The sequence below is a fragment of the Rhinolophus sinicus genome, linkage group LG03 (assembly GCF_036562045.2).
Source record: "Rhinolophus sinicus isolate RSC01 linkage group LG03, ASM3656204v1, whole genome shotgun sequence".
In the NCBI taxonomy this organism is placed as follows: domain Eukaryota; kingdom Metazoa; phylum Chordata; class Mammalia; order Chiroptera; family Rhinolophidae; genus Rhinolophus; species Rhinolophus sinicus.
Window position 1 is genome coordinate 110,466,021 of NC_133753.1, and position 19,127 is coordinate 110,485,147.

Here is a 19,127-nt window from a genome sequence, read left to right on the forward strand (position 1 = left end):
CCTCCACATGGCTGCCCCTTGAGGTAACCATTCTCCCGTCTCCTGAACGTGGCAGCCCTGCATCTGGCCTCCTCTGGCGCCCAGTGGCATGTTCCCTCGTAATGGGGGCCCCAGGTGGGACGCCAGGACCCAGTGTGATTGGACCTGCATGCAGTAGCATGGTTCATGGCCTCCTGTGGGGCTGAGGGCAGCTGGGACGCTTGGGGCCCCTATGGGCCCCACGACTTGACTGACTCACACAGCCGTCACTGCTGTCTCGGAAGAACCTAGGAAATGATTTCCTGAGGTCACTCCAGCTCTAAAGCCAAGGACTGCACTAAAGGAGTTGAAGATGCCTCAACCTCCAGGGACGAGGCGCTGAGAACCAAGCACACTTTTGGGGCTCTCTCCATCCTAAGTGGATTTTATTTTGAGGGGTGAGATGAAAGGTGGGAAGACACACTATGATTTTTCTCAGGGAGGAATTAGCCCCTGTCTGGAAGGAGGCTAGACTTCTCCTTTGTCTCCAAGGGGCTTTCAGTTTTAAACTGTTCCTGCAGCATCCCGTGGCTTCCCACCCTCAAGAAGCACCTCTGTCTGCCCAGGACTGTGGCCCCCAGCAGCAGTGCTGGTTGCCTGGCTCCTCGGGCCTCACCTTGTTGTAGAGTTTCCACCAGCCCCAGAAACGCAGCTCCAGGAACTTGCGTGTGTTCCGCTGGATGACTTTCAGGCCAATTCTGCCAAAGAGAACCCAGGGTCGCATGGATTAAGATGCAGGCATCAGGGCCTGGCCTTCCTAACAGAACTATTCCTCCCAGACAGCACAAGCCTGAGACAAACCACTCATTTCTTCTTGCATCCCGCCCCCTCACTCCATCCACTCCCTCACCAGAAATCACCCATTAGTCACTAAATCCCATCCATCTGCCATCTTGGGAACCCACCCCTCTTTGTTCCTTGCAGCTTCATTCCATTGTCATTTACCAAGGATCTCCTGTGCACCAAAACCCTGGGCTGGACTGGGGTGCTGTCCCACCACTCAGCCCCCAACTGGTGTCCCTGCCTTCAGCTGGGGTCACAGAGGGCCTGCTGTGGGATATCAAGACCTCATGACAGTTGTTATTTATTCATCCTGGTTATTATTACTAATACTATGAGCACAAAGAGCCAGAGTCAGCCATAGGCCAGCCGGGGCAGCCTAAGTTATTTTCTAATGACTATTTTAGGGAGATGGCTGAACCAGGATTCTGAGCACAGGGATTTGGAATGAGGATTTCTGGGTTCTAATCCTGACTCGTTCCACAGGAACCTGGCCCAGTTCCTTAACCCCTCTGACCTCAGTTTCCACATCTGTAAAATGGGGATGCTAGCCCTCCCACACCCCTCTCACAGTATCATCATATGGATTAAGGAAGGAGAGGCTGTGAAAGTGGCTTGTATATTGTAGAGAGAAGGGTTTATATTAGGTGGTCCCTGCTGTGAGTTGAATTGTGTCCCCTCCCCAAAGATATGCTGAAGTCCTAGCCCTCAGCCCCTGTGAATATGACCTTATTTGGAAATAGGGTCTTTGCAGATGTAATTATTTAGGTTAAGATGAGGTCATACTGGAGTAGGGTGGGGCCCTCACCCAAGATGACTAGTGTCCTTATAAGAAGAAGGAAGTTGATGGGAAGATACAGACATAGAGAGAAGGTCTATGAAGACCGAGGTAGAGATTAGAGTGATGCAGCCATATGCCAAGCAATGCTTGGGGCTACCAGGACTGGAAGAGGCAAGAAAGGATCCTCCTCTACAGCCTTTGGAGGAAGCATAGGCTGCCAACACCTTGATTTCAGGCTGTTGACCTCCAGAACTGTGAGAAAATAAGTTTCTGTTGTTTGAAGGCACTGAGTTTGTGAGTTTTGTTATGGCAGCCTTAGGAAATGAATATAGGACCCAAACAGGGTTCGCTGGGCCAGCAAAGATGTCGGCACCCTGCCTTCATCTCACTGCACCATGTTGTAAGGGAGCCAACCACTGTGTGTGTTGCAGGGTCCCTGGTCATTCTGTGTGGACATGTGTGGCTTTAGTGCTCCTGCCCACTCAGTGTTAGTATATGTGCTACCTTCGTTCCAGCATCTTCTTGAACTCAACCCTCATGAGGAAACCCCGGAGCCGACACTGTAACATCGTCATGATTTTAGCCAGACGATCATCCCGCATGTCCTCAAGCTTGGCCAGGATGCCTGCTCGGAAGAACACCTGGGGGAAAGACACACTTCATCTGAAGAGAGCCCAGCTGTCACCTATGGCAGCCACTTGTGGGCGGCGTTTAAAATCAAAGCACCAGAGGTTCAGAAGAGTTCTCAAGAGTTAAGAGACCCAATCTGGTGCTGGTGTTTGAGGCCCCTCGGAAACAGCTTGCCCCAGCCTGGACACCTCCAACAGCAGGGCCACTGTAGCCTCAGTGTCTATTTCCTCTTGTCTTTCGATTCTCCTATAGGCTCCAACCTTGGCCTTGCACTTACTAGCAGGGTCACCTTGGATATATCTCTTCACATCCCGGTTCTTAGAATGTTGATCCCTTCCTTAGAGTGTTGCTATAAGATTAAGTGAGATAACAGGTGGAAAAGTCCGTAAACTGGGAAGCTCTGAGTGAAATGTGAGAGATCGTTATAATCTTCACTGCTGTGGTGATTGCCCAGCCGCCAGGGTGGACGTTTGTACACCCTGCAACAGGTAGCCGGCTGCCTCAGCATATATCGCAACCCTGGCTGCACATTGCCCATGCCTGGAGGGCTTTGGAAAGCTTTTGCCTGGGCATAGGTGATTTCAAACAATTTCTGGGGTGGGGCTCAGGCATTGGAGTTTTAAAATCCTCCCAGATGATTCTAATGTATAGTCAAGGTTGAGAACTTTGCTCTGGAGAAACTCCTACATAGGACTGCAAGGATGTTCATAGTAGCATTGAAAGGATAATTGTGGTGTGGCTACTCGAGGCAGTATGATATGACAGTGACAATGAATAGATGCCATGTACCAACCAACAAGGATGAATCTTAGAAATACAATTAAGAGATAAAAGCATGTCACAGAACAGTATATCAAGTATGATACTTTCATGAAGCTCAAACTAGGCAAAACCTGGGACCATATATGTATGTGATAAAACTATAAAAAGGCAAAGAGATGGGGAACATTCTGGACAAGGGTTTCCCCTGAAGGTGGGAAAGAAAGGAAAGACATGCAAAGGTTAAGTTCTTGGTTTTTAAGTGGGCTTATGGGTGGTAACTTTATTAGTGTGTTTCATACTGTAACCTCTTTTTATGGGCTTCTATTAGGACATGACTGAAACTCATAGAAGGAGCCAGGAGACTTGCACCTGGCCTCAGCCTGCCTTGAATTTCCATGTGACCTTGGTCAAGGCACTCTCCTCCTGTGCAGTGAGAGTGCAGGAGCCTGAGTCCTCCCAGATCCGAGAGTCTGGGCTCCTACACACGGGGGCAGGGAGCACAGCCCCCAACTAAATCCTTTATGTGGATGCTATGGATACCGACAGGAAAAGAATGGAAAAGAACACTCCTCTCCTTGCCCCCCAAAACAAACAAACAAACAAACAAACAAACAAACCCAGGATGCTAACCATCATGGGGTAAAATATCTGATACTTCAAAATAATTGGTGTTGAGATTTGGTCTTTGAGGGCCAGTGGAGGCAAGCACGTGGCTGCGTGGGGCGGGGCCCACATGAACCAACACTGGGGAAAAGGACTTAGTTTACAGGCAGAATCACCCTGTTCTCTGGTCTGCCCCAGCCACCAGAGCTGCCTGGTCCTCAGGGAGCACAGCTACCCCCTGGGCCTTTCCCTGGACCTGAGGTGACCAATGAAACCCTTGAATAATAACAAGATGTCTGCCCAGACGATAGCACTCATGGATGGCCGAGCCCTGGTCAAATTCAGGACCTTGATTCTGATTGGCTCCTTTTATTCTTAGAAGCTGGGTTCATACAATGCTAAGAAATATTCTACCATTTATTGAGTACCACTCTGAGCTGCATTCTCATGTACGTTACTGCTAATCATCCCCAAATCCCCTGAGACTGGCCTTATGAGCCCTGATTTTTCCGAGTAGGAAACTGAGGCTCTCGTTAGCTGAGGGGCTTGCACAAGGCGGGCAACTGGCCAATGGCAGAGCTGGAATTCACACCCTGCAGCCCATCTTCTTAAGACAAGACTGAGAGGTATAGGGAGGGAGCCCAACTGGAAGACCCTACCTTGGTATGTCCGATTTTGTATTCATTTGTATCCAGGCCAATGGACCCAAGCAGCAGCTCTGAGGCCTTCTTGTTGTCTACGAACCCCTGAGGAATCACGTTGGGGTTCAGCACTTGGTACCTGTTGGGAGAGGGATGACAACAGTCATCATCATCCCCAAGCTGGCAGCAGGGAAGCACATCACAGTTATCTCTTGACCTTTGACACAGCCCTCCAGTCAGAGAATAGACTTTTTTTTACAGATACCACAACAGGAAGAGGGATGGGACTGACAGGAGACTTGGGGAGTGGACGTCGGTATGGGTCCGGGGTTTAAGGGGCAGACATTTCTAGAAATGAAGACATCAAAATCTTTCTTGAGTTTGATTCTCCTGATCTTTTCTGCCAGGCAGAGGAGAACCGCCTCTTTTCCTGACCTGTCAGCAGCCCCCTTTGTGATCTTGGGCAAGTCCTTCCCCAATTAGGGACTTCAGATGGCTTGGACAAGATGACTTTAGGTGACCTTTCCTATTCCATCAATCTGTGGCCACATGGTCTGGCAAGTAGGGAGTGGGTAGAAGTAAATGAATCCCTAAGATGGGGACCTTAGTTTGGGTTCCTCCAGAAGCAAACCCTGAGACCAGAATTCAAGTGCAAGCAGTTTATTTGGGAGGTGGCGGAATTGGGAAGTGGGGCAGGAAGCCAATAAAAGGCATGTTATCAAGCCAGTTATCACAACAGGCAACTGGGTTTTAATCCCGATAGGACTGCAGTGGTGTGCTGGAACCCGCTCCCACTGGCTCGCAAAAGGCAATGGTGTGCATCTCTTCCCAACTCCACATTCAGTGATGCCACATTGGTGGCTTGAAATCAGCCATGGTGGGAGTATTTACACCATGGAAATAGGAAGACACTACAAATCAGGGCTTCCTTTTTTTAAAAAACAAACAAACAAACTGGAGAACCCATTGTTAAACATTTACCGGAACACTGCTATCTGAGAGGCAGTATAGGGCACCCTTCAGAGTGAGCCCACCAGAAGAGTGAGGGAGCTGAAGTATTTATACACCAACTGTCCTCAGTCATTGATTGAGGGCTGCTCCTGGGGAGGCATTGATTTCTGGTGCTTTGTAGCCTGCCAAATAACAAAGCAGGCTCCAGCAGCCGCCATCACACCCATTGTGCTTGCTACAGTGGGACAATGTTTATCAGTAGTCAATCCCTGGAAACTGAGAACTTTATTTAAGGTATCAGGAAGACATTACCCACCTCTGTTTGAACTCCGGGTATTGCAGCCTGTTTGGAAAGCCCTTCCTGCAAATACGGATACCTTCCAGGACTCCATTGCAGGCCAGCTGGTGCATGATCAGGTGGGCATCCACCACACCTGCCAAGAGGGAGGGCACAGGATGGGGAGTCACTCCCTTATGGTGGGACACGCCACTCCCTGCCACTCAAGGAGGCGGAACTGACCATCCACATCATCACTTCCAATCTCCTCCTATCACTGCCCAGGCGTCCCCAGTCTCCCACAACCCAGTCAAGACCCAAAGGCTGTCCTGAGTGTGACTTCTGGCTGTACAAAGCAACTAAAACACAAAGTTTGGATGATCCATTGTTGGGGATTCTTTTATGTCCTGGTTTGCCCCAATCATCCCTTGTGATTGAAAGTGGACGTAATTTGGAGCAAACACCAACTTCATAGATCCTGAGGACTGCCAAGAGGGAGACATGTCCCCGTGATGTACCTGATTGCTTGAACTCATTGGGGACAATACAGCGGACAAAATGGGGGGCGGTGCTATGGAGGGTGGTCATCAGCTTGTTCAACTGCTCCTGGGGATGGAGGAAAAAGAAAAAGAAAGAGTGAATAAAGCTCGGTGTTGGTATTGCAGGACATCCACACTCAGGAGAGCCATTTATTTAGAGTTTAATTAATTAAATTTGAATTAAAATTTAGTTCTTCAGTCACACCAGCCACTTTTCAAGTACTTACTAGCCACATATGGCTAGTGGCTGCCACATTGGAAGGAAGAGAATATTTTTGTCATTGTACAAAGTTCTGTTGGATAGCATGGCTTTTGGAGGTCCAGTGACTTGCCCAAGGTGACATGGCTTACAAGCAGCAGGACCCCCTTCTGATTCAGTGCTGGGTCATCGTAGAATCTTGGTACTAGAAGGAACCATAATGCCTGTATGGACAAACCTCTGCCTGTTGATACCCTCTCTACTTGATGTCCCTCCTCCTCTGCTTGGATACCTCCGATGAGGTGACCCACTCTGCCTTAGGACAGCTGGATCCTTGGGAAGTATCGAAATCTTTATTCATGCAACATTTCTCCATTGGCTGTACTTCTGTACTTCAGAACATGTTTCCAGTAATGCCCAAACTTTGTGGACGTTATGACCAGCCCAGACCTGTCACCCAACTCTAGAGCACAAGATTGTAGGTATTGATATCTCCATTTGTCATGCTGGGCAAGTCCCATCACTCTCTGGGTTTTAGTCTAAGACAACACAATTGGACTGGACCATCTCTAAGGGTCTTTTCTTCCCTGTGGTCCTGTGGTTCTGTGACCCCTTCAGGAGGAAACAGACTCCTCAAATGAAAGAAGCAACCATAGGCATAGAAATGAAATCATCCCATCCTGGACTGTGAGGTGGCAGCTAGACCACCATACCACTGAAAGGGAAGGTTGGACGCAATGTGGCCTCTGGGGCAGCCCTACTCACCCTGTAGAAGTTGGAGACCGTCATGAAGGAGGAGCCCCTCTTCTGCTTCTTGCTTCCAGCTGAGGGAGAAACAAGCTTGTTTCACATCAGCACCAGCATGGGTGGCAGGCAGCCCCATCAAGTGCTCTGTCTCAGATATGCATTCTCTTGTTTTAAAAAGGCTTTTGAGGGGGCTAGTTGAGGTGGGGCCCTCCCACCAGGAAAACGAGATCTACCAGGGAGTGGGTGAATGGGCTGACAGTGGCATAATTGCCAAAAGGAGTGCTGTGCTCCCTGAAGAGTGTATAGCCCTTTGATTCAGGGCTGGCACAAGGTGACAAACTGCTCCCATTGCCTGGGAAGGAGGAAGAGCCCTCAGACCATCTGGTGGAATTGCATGTCGGTGGTGAAAACGTCTCCGAGCCAAAAGAGATTTGCATTTCTTGCTCGGCTGAGCGGCACCGCCATTGGGCAGCTCCTGCCTAGGGAGTTCCCCTATGGGCTATGACTTTGATTGGGTATGAGGTAGGGCTAGGCTTGGCATTGGCCTCGGACAGAGGAGAGCAGGGAGCAGAAAATAAGCACAGAGCTTTTGGGTGTCAACTTTTCCAAAGCAGTATTTTTCCACCTAGAGGTGATAAGGGCCCAGTGATCAATTCAGTTGATGGAAGCTCGCAGGATATATCTATATCCCTCTATCACAGTATGCGCCATGGCCTACCTCAAACAACATGTCATGTCATTGCATTCATTCATTCATTCATTCATTCATTCATTCATTCATTCATTCATAATTCCTTCAACAAAAGTTGAATAAAAAACTTTGTTTCTTTCTTTCCATTTGGACCACTAAAGAGCATTAGCATAGGGAGAGTGGACACAACAAAGGGTCAGCCATACCTGGAGCCTCCTCTTCTTTGAAGAGAAGGGCGAGGATCGCCAGGGTAGATTTCTGGAACAAGCCCACCACTGTTTCATTCAGGGGGTCTTTGTTCTTCTCCAGCCAGCCTGTGATGTTGTAACCCACCTGGAGGGCGGCAAATGCCAGGGGTTATGTTTCAGGCCCAGCCTCCCTCTCTCAGGCACCAGAGCTAGAACCTCTAACTACAGCTCTGCCTCCTCTTGGTTCCCAGGACCAATTTCCCATCTCCTAGTGCTTCCATTCATTACTGATGACGTGCCTGGAGTCCTGGGACGTCCCTGCTCCTAGGGATTTCCCAGGTGGAGGCCCATCATCTGTTTTCTTGGGCATTTGCAGTTTTCCTGTCTAAGTCACCTTACCTCTGGGCTTTGCCCACAAACCAGGACTTCCCAGCTACTCTGCCAGGCTGTGACCTTCTCTTGCATGTCTTGCATTGCTGGCTACACTGAGCCTCCCTGACCCCTGGGTCTTCTTCTACTCAGGTGGGCTGATCTTCCAGGCTCAGCCTTTGCTGTCAGTGGCTGGCCTTGACCAGGGGACTTCTGAGCTATATGAGAACTCCCTACAAGGGCATCTAGTCTCTCCTTGCTAAGGAGCACACATCCCCTGGGGCATTGTCTGGTGGAAGGGGGTGTGCTATCCATCCAGAACTAGGGGCTTCATGCATCCAGGTAATGGGTGGAAGCTCCATGTATCCATGAATTTCTGTTTCTCACTGTGCCATGTGGACCCGCTGGAAAGGCAAAGAGCAAGGAGCCTTTCAGATCCTTCCATTGAGCACAGAGTACCGAGGGAGCAGATGAGAAGCCCAAACCTTTGGGTTTTCCATCTCCTATATAGTACAGAGATGTCTGTCATCTCTGGGCCTTATTTTAGAGCCTTCTTGGAAGTGCATGGCTCCCACTTGACTTTGAATACTCCATTGCTGTAAATATGGAGCTCTTCTCATTTCAGTGTGGGAGATGAGGTGGAGCACTGCAGTTTGGCTCCCAACCTGCTGTTTGTGCTAGATATCGGCACAATCCGTTTTGCGAGTAATTGGCATTGTTCTGGTTGAAGAGACCATAATATCTTGGTCCTGAAACCCAGTCCAACAGCCACTTTCCTGACAGCTCTGTCCTAAGGCTGCTGTTTCCCTGCAGTTAAACCCATGGAGGCTCAATAAACTCTAGTGGTAACAGGAATATTGACAGTTACAGCAATACTAACATCTCAAGGAAGCCAAACACAAGTGCTGGGCAAATGTTGTCTCCCCTATCAATTATTCAAATAGAATCTGAATCCTGGCTGCACTTAATTTCCCCCTTCCCTGAGGACTGAGCTTGTACGAATGAAAAAGCCACTGTGGATGTCACTTTGTTGGTTTTGGCAGCCATAAGCTGTCAGAGGGATGAGTTAATCATCTGGGGAATAATTAACGGGCTCATGAATTTTTTTTTTTTCTTTGCAAGTGTTGTCTTTTCTGACCAAGATTGAAGTTCAGCTGTCAAACTCAGGGCTGTAGACAATGGTGTGGCCCTGACAGGTCTGAGGGTACAAATTGTTCGTCGCCCCCTAGCAGGCATCCTTGGATGGATTACTTTTGATTTCTCCGATGGAGAAGTGATGAGAAAGTATGAGCCAGAGTTCATTTCAGTGAGCTGTTGGATCATGGCTGTACTAGTTGGAGGCAGGAAGCCTCAGAAAGGGTGTGTCAGGATGGGCCTATCACAGCAGGATGGAACAGCAGCCAGCAGGTGGCCACAGAGGGTGCCAAGGTGGTACTCACGGTGCCTGCATAGTGGACGAGCTCAAAGTGGGCCTCGGGCACCTTGCCCTTGCCTCCTCCCTTAGGTTTGAGGAAGTTGCTGGACTTGCCCAGGTGGTTGTCATACAGGGCTGCCTTGAACGTGGCATCGGTGGCCTTGGGGAAGACACACTGTTCTTCCAAGATGGAGAAGATACCCATGGGCTATAAGAGAAGAAGAGCAGAGGGTGTTAAAGGAGGCCACAGGATGCCAAAGGGGACACCCTGGTATTGGCCTGGGGGTGGTGGGAGGGGTGCCCGCACACCCATGTGACCGGTCAGGAAGCGGAACTCTGAGTATGGTGCCTGGTGCTCCATGGTCTGGTCTTTGAATGCCACAACCATTTAGACTTGAAAGAAGCTCGACTTCAGCAAGTCCAACAGAAGAGAAGACTGAAAGCTGAAGAGGGCCGATAGCTCCCCATAGGTTAATCCCACCCAAACAGTGGTACCAGCAGGCTTGGCCCTCAGAAAAACGGTGAAAACAATGACGCCTGACCTCTGCGTTTAATTCTCTTTCATCTGCTCCTCTTCCTCAATGACATTCTTGGGTACCCAAGGGCCTCATATTGTTCTAGGTCTATTCTCATACAGAAAAAGGGGAGCTAATAAGTGCTGTTACTGACTTAATATTCCCGCATCCATGGAGGGTTTGGATTTTCAAAGGAAACTTTTGGAAGAGAGCAGTGCTTAATCCTAAAGCTCAAACGTGAGGGTGTTCCAGGCTGTGTGACAGCTGGACAGCGAGCTATCTGCAGGTGTTGTGGCATGGGCAGATTACGCATGCAGCCTGGTTTGGGAGATTTGGTTTTCCTGGCAGGGTAAGGCTGGGCCCACATCGGAGATCCCTTGCTATCTGGATGATAAATTCTCTATGAGGGGCCCAAGGATGAGCCTCAGAGACAACATATGTTCTTTTTTTTTCATTTTTTGACTTTTCACTTGGGTATAATTTCAGGCTTGCAAAAATAACACAAAGCATTCCTAAATACCCTTGATCTAACTTCTCCAAATGTTAATATAACCTCTGTACAATAATGAAATCCAGGCAATGAACATTGATATATTACTATGAACAGACTTTGTTCAAATTTGGTCATCTGTCCTGTTAATGTCCTCTTTCTATTCTTTTTCTGCATTTCATCAAACAATATCTATTCTTGAACTAAAACATCCCTATAGTGTGATGATAGGGGAGACTATTAGTTGCCTGGCTTAGAGCCTGACTGTTACTCATAGGTTATATGACCTTGAACAAGTGACTTCCCTTCTCTGTGCCTCAATGTTCCCATCTGTGGAATGGTTATAATAAATTGCACCCGGCGTATGGTAGCTTGTGATGATCCAGTGAGGTAAGGCATACAATAGCCCAACTAACCATGGTCACAGCAGTCAGTGTTGTAACCATTTTGAAGAGAAGCTAGAGGTCTGGCCCATCAAGGTCATCAGCAGTGTTGCTGACTGCCCCAAATCCAAATGCTGCCTCCCTGCAGACCCCAGTGACATCCCCTCCTGAGGTGTGCCCTGGTCATAGCCCCCGTCTCTCTCCAAGACCCTCCTTTGAGAAGCAGGTTACCTTTTCCAGGAGGTCGATGCAGGCCTGCAGGTCAAGGCCGAAGTCTATGAAGACCCATTCGATGCCCTCCCTCTTGTACTCCTCCTGCTCCAGCACGAACATGTGGTGGTTAAAGAATTGCTGCAGCTTTTCGTTGGTGAAGTTGATGCACAGCTGCTCGAAGCTGTTGAACTGCAGCAGGAGGACAAACAGAGGGGTCTCAGCTCAAACACCAACAGTGCCTCTCCCAGGACCAAGCGATGAGCCATAAGCTGAGCTCAGATCTGCCCAGGGTCACCCGTGTCAGGCTCTGCCCCGGATGCCTTAGCTGCCCACCGTGTCAGTGCCCCCATCAGCCCTGTGAGAAGCTGTTCTCTGTTACTCTCCCTGCAAAGACAGAGCAGCTTGAGCACGTGACCCTCACCACACAGCGCTGATGCTGGGACCCCAAACCCAGGCAGACTCAGGCCCTGTGTGTAGTTAATGGAAATGTTTGTGGAAAGAACCATTTTCTTTCAGGGATGGAAATTATTTGAGAAGTTTTATGGATATGACTCTTGTTCTGCCTTTGGACAGCTCTCTGTGTAGTTTTTCTCATCCTCATTTGTAGGATGAAGAGGTTTGAGGGGTTTATAAGGCCCCCCTTTATTTAAGTCAGACATTACTTGCTCTGAATGAAACCCCATTCTGAAGCCTCATCTGAAAAATAAGTTTAAGTAGAGGTGACATTGAAATTACAGAGCAACATTCATGGGGCACATGCCTGCATCAGACTCTGGGCTAAGCTGCACCTGCTCAGAAACTTTCCAAGGCAAGAATGGCTAGTGTTCCTCTTTACAGATAGGAAAACAGAGGTGCACACAGCTTGGAAATGGCTGTGCTGGGATTCGACCCCTGTTTGTCCATTGTACACACTCTGCTGTTGGCACAGAGTTTCTGTCCTTCGCTAGTCCCACCATAGCTGGCTATGAATGGTTGCCCAGGCTCCAGGGAGCACAGTTTGGAAACACTCTCTAAGGCTTCTTCCACCTATGAAATTAAGTGATTCTATTGTAGACAGCAGCCAAATTAGCCTTTTAGAGCCTGAAAGAAATTGGGCTAAGCTATTTAAAAGAAATCCATCTGTAGCTAGTAGACTATCAGAATAACAGGATAGCAGAGTTGAAATGGACCTTAGAGGTCATCTCCTTCAGCCTGCTCATTTTGGAGTTGAGAAAACTGAGGCTCCGAGAGGGATAGCCACTTTCCTAAGGCCACACAACTGGTTGGTGGCCAACCTCAGCCCAGAGCCAGTCTACTAACTCCTAATTATGCTTCTTCCAATTATAAGGGTAAAACCTTCCTGACCCAAAACATTAGTCTTGTGATGAGAACTGAGTCTCATTTGTGCGGGCGAGTGGGAAGCTGTTGTGCTGCTAAATCAACTCTCTCTCGCTAAGGAGAAGGAAAAGGAGAAGGAGAAGAAGAAGCCTGATTTGTAGTATTGGCCAATTTCCATGGTGTAAATATTCACACGATGGCCGTATATCAATATGATGTCAACTGGCTCACAAAATTCTAGAAAATCTAACAATCAGCTCTTATGAGCCAGTACAGGCTGGCTCCAGCACACCACTAATTCTAGCCATCATCATTCTTTATGACTAGGCATTATATTAATGAAGATAGAACTTTCTGGAGTCAGAGACCCAGGAGCAAACTGAGGTTGGCCCTCCCCAGGTGCAAGGTGAGAAACCAGAAAACCACGGTGAAAGCAGCTTATGAGAGAGGAAGATGACCCCCAGAGCAGAAACGGAAGGCAAGGCCAGGCATACCTCAAAGATCTCGAAGCCCGCAATGTCCAGCACTCCGATGAAGAACTGCCTCTGCATCTTGGTGTCCAGCGTCTTGTTGATTCTGACCACCAGCCACTTGAACATCTTGTCGTAGACAGCCTTGCCCAGCGCCCCGATGGAGTTGTTGCACTGTTCCATGTTCTGGCCCTTTTGCACAAACTCATTGCCGACTTTGACCCGGGGCCTGGTGATGCCCTTCTGGAGTTCCCCGGAATTGAGACCCATGAGATGGGAGACTTTGTCAGCCACTGAGCAGGGATGGAAAAAGCAGGTGAGTGAAAGAAAGATGGTGCCCTGACCAGGAGAAACCGCGCACAGTCTATTGTCATGGGGAAGGGAGTGAGGGGAGAGAGGAGGAGACCCCATGTCGCCAATGAGAAAACAGAGGTCTGAGATGGTTTCCACCCTTGCTCAAGGTCAAGTGGCAAAGCAGAATATAGAAAACAAAAGCATATCCCTGACTCTCGGTTGTGTCTACCTGAGAATATCGATATTTGGACTTTCAAGGAACAGTCTTGGTTTATAACATGTCTCTGAAATGTGCATGAAGACTTGGAAAGCAGGGAACCCGTGCCACTGGCTTCCTCCTTCCCGAACGGCCCTGGCCCAACACCCACCCTCAGTGGTGTCCACTTCAGCTTGCTCCTCTCTGGGCTTCTGCTTGAACTTCATGTTGCCAAAGTGCATGATGCCCCCAGTCAGCTTGTAAACACCGATCTTCTCCTCGGCGGTGAAGCCCAGCACGTCAAAGGCAACCTGCAAGGTCGCAGGAAATAGAAAGCTGAGAACCTCCTGGCTTCTCATTCCAGAGTGGAGGCCAGGGCACTGCCACTGTGGGTTGGCACCAGTGGGCCAAGGAGCCCAGACCACATGCTCTGCAATATAGTCATTGCATTTGTTTAACCTCTCTGGCCCCTGTTTAGTCATCTGCAAAATGGGGATAGTAGGTGGTCATATGGATAAATCAGAATGATGTCTAAATGCTTGGCCCAGTGCTTGACACATAATAATAAGTGGGAAATACATAATTAGTATCATCATTATGATTGTTTGGGCTTCGTGCTAGGTATTGGGAAGAGGAAGGCAAAAATGCATCAGGAATCACTTGTGCTGTCAAAGAGGAGAGATTACACAAATACTCCTAACAGAAGTCACAGGTGCTCAGTGCCAAAAGGGCAGGAGAAAGAGAGGGTGCAGTGGGAACGTCTAGCTGGATTGGAGAAGGAAACAAATGTGTGCAGTATACAACTCCCTTAATTCCCTTTGGAGTCCCTTAGCTCTGCAAAGACAAACTCAACTTGGTACGACAGGCTGGGGAGAAATGCCAACTGCAGCCCCAGAAATCTCAGGGAAGAATCTGGGTTGTTGCCTGACAGCTCTGGTGGGGACCCCCCCACCCCAATTCTAATGGCAGTGCATGCAGGGCTCCAAAGTTTCTGTCTTGGCGCCCCCTGTGGTTCACCAGCCACGCCCACCCACTCACGTCTGTGATCTGCAGCTCCTCCCCGTCGTCCATGTTTTCCACCATCGTGACGCCCTGGCTCACCCAATAGTATTCCTTGGGGTTGGGGACCAGCAGCAAACTCTCTGCCGAGAGCAGGAAAGTGGGTTAACAGCTGGGTGACACGTGTCTTTCTTCTTTCATTTTAAACCAGTATCTCTAAATGCCTCTCACGTGCCAGGCATGATGGTGGGCATCGTGGGGGTTACAGAGCTGAATAAGACATGGTCCCTTGCCTCTAGGATCACCCAAAGTCATGCAAGGACTTGCACAGGGTCACACAAGGAGCCTTAGCGTGGCAAGAGTGTCTCGGGGGCTTGGTTGTGTCCTCTGTCACTTGGCTCAGTACCTGGCACCTAGCAGGCACCCAATAGATATTTTTGGAATAAATAAATTCCTCCCTCCTATAAAGAGCAGGTCAGACTCTAAGGAAGAAGGTAACACATGATTGCAGCGGGCAATAACACTCACTTGCATATAATACATGTGGGATGTTATCACTTTCACAAAGACTTATGCTCACATTTTTTTTTCCTTTAAATGTGTGTCACTCTTGGTCTGTCTTTGTTTTTTCACTTTTGGAAGAGACATGGGTGCAAGAAATAATTTCACTTCCTTTTGTCTCTATTATTGAGAAAGACTACACTCAAGAAGGAAGGTAAATGGAAGCTGCCATTCTGCTACAGAGAAGCAATAGGGCTTGGTGGGGAGTGTGGCAAACAGGATAGCCTGACCTTCTTTCAAAGGGGCCACTACCACTCAGCTGCCCTGATTTGTGCTATATGGGAGAGTAGGCCCATAGCTACTAGGTCTTCTGCTACTCCAGAGAAACTAGGACATTGGGTTTTTATGTGAAGTCTCTTAATTTCAAAATGCCATTCATTAATTAAAAGCACACTGTGTCAAACACAAATAAAGCCCACCTGTGAGTGGGGATGGTGTCCAATGCCCTCGTCTCTGGCTGGGTCAAGGTGTGCATACGGACGATTGAGTCTCCATCCCTCCCCCCATCTTACATTCTGAGCAGAGTCTTGCACGGACAGTTGAGCGTGTTGGTGCTTGCACAAGGGCATCCAGCTGAGTGGATGAGTGCACTCTGCTCACCAAGCTGTACACTCAGTGTGAGCTGTGTCCCTCCAGAGGGTAGCCTGCTGTTATTTCACATGCAAGCACTGGCAGGGCTAACTGTGGTCCTGGGCTGACCTCTCTCCTGCTCTCTGAGCATCGGGCCCAGAGTCAGCAGGTCCAAGACACGGTGGGGTAAGGGATCTAAAGCCCCATATCCCAGGTCAACATCTCAGCCATGAGTTGCAGGCACCCCAGAGCCCCATCTGTGAAATGGGCCAACAGTGGGTTAAGCCTCATAAGGCTGTTGTGAAGATGAGATGTGAGTAGAACTTTGAGAAATGTCCCTGTAACCTCCTCACATAACTCTAAAGGGATTCATGCAGAACCACAGATCTTCTGCATATGTGATTTTTTTTGTCATTGAAAACAGAGGAAAAGCAAGTTAAGGGGCAGGCAGACAGACAAAGATCTTTACCAACAAGCTCAGGCTTCTTGTTAGAGAGAATCTGGTAGAAAATGTGGTAACCCCTCTCAGCTGCTTGCTGTGAGATGACACGAGATTTCTCTAAGAGATCTGGAAAAGAATGAGCAAAACTGCCCGTAAGTTCAGTGTGTTCTGCCTAAAGTGCAGGGTTCCATGGAAAGCAGGGCTCCTCTCTCCATAAAACCCAGTGCCATAACTGGTCATGGATTCATTCTTCCCTCTCCCCCAGATACACAGCTCGAGGGGGCCTGACTGCTGATGGAGGGGGACAGGCTGGGCGTGAGACAGGGCTGTGTTCAGAAGGGCCCCACATGTGGTTTAATGTCCCTCTGTTGCTGTTTTGAAATTCTTAATATTTTTTGAACCAGGGACCCCTAATTTTCATTTTCCACTGGGCCCCACACACTGTGGGGCTGGTCCTGCCAGGAAGAACCCTTTGCAAGGGCCTGACTCACAGCTCTCGATGTCAGCTCCAGCCAGTTTGCCTGTCGTTCCGAAGTGGATCCGGATAAACTTGCCCTGAACAGGGAGGAGAGGGCAGGGTCGTGAGGAAGGACACATGTAATTCTGGAGCAACACGTGGCCCCAGTTTGGCGGAGGTCACTCATTGACGGCCCCCTGAATTTGGAGGGCTCTTCGGGGAGTGTAACAGGGCCAGACGGGGCTGTGTGCAGAGTCGTGGATGTCCTATGCAGATGGGCAGAGGAGGTGGATGGCTCTTGGAACCCAATCTAGGGTCTGTGGCATAGCCTGTAGGATTGGGGAGGGCACCCACAGCTTCCAACCATTGCAACTCTCTGGCTCCCCTCTCTGATTTCTCAGCCTCTCCATCACTGCATCCCTAAGTTCCTGTGTTCAAACTCCCTGATTTAAATACTGATGTGGGCTCTGTTTGATATAGACCCTGACTGAAATAAATCTCTGGGAAGGAGACGCCATCACTTGCCTAATCCCATGGGCATGTTTAAACCAGCCCCAGCTTCCTTACCTGGGTAGGGGTGAGGATAGCTGTCCCCCCCACCCCCCAGGGCCCACCATTGCCGTGGCTCATACTTACGAAGCGAGAGGAGTTGTTGTTCCTGGTGGTCTTGGCGTTCCCGAAAGCCTCCAGCACAGGGTTCGCCTGGATGATTTGATCCTCCAGGGACCCCTGCCCCAGAAAGAAACACAAGGTGAGGTAGTCTGTTGCCTACTGCCTGGGGACCCAGGGGTTTCCAATGACAGTGGCTTATGTGCCAGGAATGAGGAAGGGAACAGCCTGGGAGAGGCTAGGAAATCGGGGCTGGAGGGGACCTGGAAGGAGGGTCACTGTCTGATGAGTGTCTGCCCACAGCCCCTGACATTGGAGAGGCACTTGGCAGGTGATAGGCCTTGATTCTTAGCTGTTGTTTCTTCCCTTCGTCTTCATGGAGAGACCCCTGAGCGAGCCGAACACCCTTCCCTGGGCATCTCTGATCTCTCTTCCAACCCTCCATTTCTTTGTGGGCTTTTGACTGAGGCCAATAGCCCAGCTAATGCTACTTGTGCCCCAGGACCACCAGGGCCTGCGTGTAAGATGCAGTCTGGGGCAGCAAAGTCCATCCGGTGGGAGGAGATGCAGGTTTGCGGCCACCTTCTCCCTGTGTCACCTCACCCAAATTGCTTCTCTCTAAGCCTCAGTTTTCTTATCTAGAAAATGTCCCTAACCCACAGAGCAGCTGTGGGTCACACTGTCGCTGCTGGGTGAGCCCGAAGACAGGGCAGCCTGGGGATGGCAGACCCTGAGCCTGCCCAGTCGGCCTTACTTTTCCATCCGTGGACTGTTTGCCAGTTCCTCCAATATTGGCAAAGTACTGGATGACCTTCTTTGTGTTCTCAGTCTTGCCAGCACCAGATTCTCCACTGTGGGTGGAAAACGGGAGCAGACAAGTGAAGCAGGAACTGTGGAGCAGCCGCAGAGAAGTCGAGCAATAAAAAGTTCAGGCTGAGCATGGTCACATTTCCCCCTTCAGTGGGGACAGACAGTTTGGGGGGTTTGGGGACACAGAGGCTCCCCTTGGTTCAGCAGGTGCAGATTTACTCGTCCTGCTAAGCCCTGTTGCTGCCTGCAGATTTCCATATAAAGACCCACCAATTAATTTAAGGAGGCTTCCGAACATGTGTAAGATACAGACCTAATTATATGTATATAGATCGAGGGACAAAGGGACACTTACGTGATTAGCATAGACTGATTTTCACGGTCTGCAGGGAAGAAAACAGCAACCGGAAGGTGTAATTAGGAAACACTTAGAAACTAGACATTTCACATCACCCTCACCAGATAGTCTGCTTCTCCCTGCATCCCACCCAACTTGGAGAGTGGCCAGAGCATCCAGGGGAGTCCAAACACTCAGGATCCTGAGGCATCCCAGGTGGTATGCCTGGCTCTGCAGCGCACATCCTTGAGGAAGAGCCAAGAATTGATCAGCCACCCTGTGCCTAACAGCCCCATCCCATAAAGCCACCCAGTCATCAGCAAAATAAAGAGAAATGGTAATAAAAGTCACTTCATGGGGCCTCTACTGTATAGCAGAGATCACGCAGGGAATGATCTGAGTTCTGGGCAAGCTACTTAGCATCCTGCTTTGTGTGACGCTTAAATGAGATAGGGCGTGAGGCGGGGCTGGTATTTAGCAAGTGCCTGGTACATTAATTTATATTAATATCACGTCAATGTGTATGAATATCAACATTTAGCAAAGAACTTCCACAGGCGGTGTGGGGTCAGGGTTGGGATTGGGTAGCATGCAGTTCTAATGCATTTGGAACCACAATGGCAAAGGAATCTCTGTCACCCTCCACGAGAGCCCCCGCAGGCCCCACCCCACGCACCCATCAGCATGTCGTGGTAGGCATTGTCTGAGATGGAGAAGAGGTGGGGCGGCATCTCTGTGCGCTTCTTGCCTTTGTACATATTGGCCACTCGGGCCCCATAAATGGGCAGCCACCTATAGGGGTTGACGGTCACGCAGAACAACCCCGAGTAGGTCTGGTGAGAGGGAAGGAAGATGGTTAGTTGGCTCTTTCTCC

At 49.4% G+C, this 19,127-nt stretch overlaps 1 protein-coding gene across 1 annotated transcript in view; it reads right to left on the reverse strand.

Annotated features, from left to right (window-relative positions):
* Positions 1-19,127, reverse strand: part of MYH16 (myosin heavy chain 16) — a 56,797-nt gene that overhangs the window by 30,258 nt on the left and 7,412 nt on the right. Inside the window, exons 4-21 of the mRNA XM_019718314.2 lie at positions 18,930-19,086; positions 18,272-18,299; positions 17,861-17,957; positions 17,134-17,226; positions 16,532-16,595; positions 16,068-16,166; positions 14,507-14,610; positions 13,641-13,779; positions 13,003-13,271; positions 11,210-11,380; positions 9,616-9,798; positions 7,826-7,952; positions 6,947-7,005; positions 5,962-6,049; positions 5,483-5,600; positions 4,234-4,354; positions 2,084-2,220; positions 635-716 (exon numbers count right to left, since the gene is read on the reverse strand). Of these exons, the coding sequence (XP_019573873.1) occupies positions 635-716; positions 2,084-2,220; positions 4,234-4,354; positions 5,483-5,600; positions 5,962-6,049; positions 6,947-7,005; positions 7,826-7,952; positions 9,616-9,798; positions 11,210-11,380; positions 13,003-13,271; positions 13,641-13,779; positions 14,507-14,610; positions 16,068-16,166; positions 16,532-16,595; positions 17,134-17,226; positions 17,861-17,957; positions 18,272-18,299; positions 18,930-19,086 (2,136 nt within the window). The remainder of the gene's footprint in view (positions 1-634; positions 717-2,083; positions 2,221-4,233; positions 4,355-5,482; positions 5,601-5,961; positions 6,050-6,946; positions 7,006-7,825; positions 7,953-9,615; positions 9,799-11,209; positions 11,381-13,002; positions 13,272-13,640; positions 13,780-14,506; positions 14,611-16,067; positions 16,167-16,531; positions 16,596-17,133; positions 17,227-17,860; positions 17,958-18,271; positions 18,300-18,929; positions 19,087-19,127) is intronic.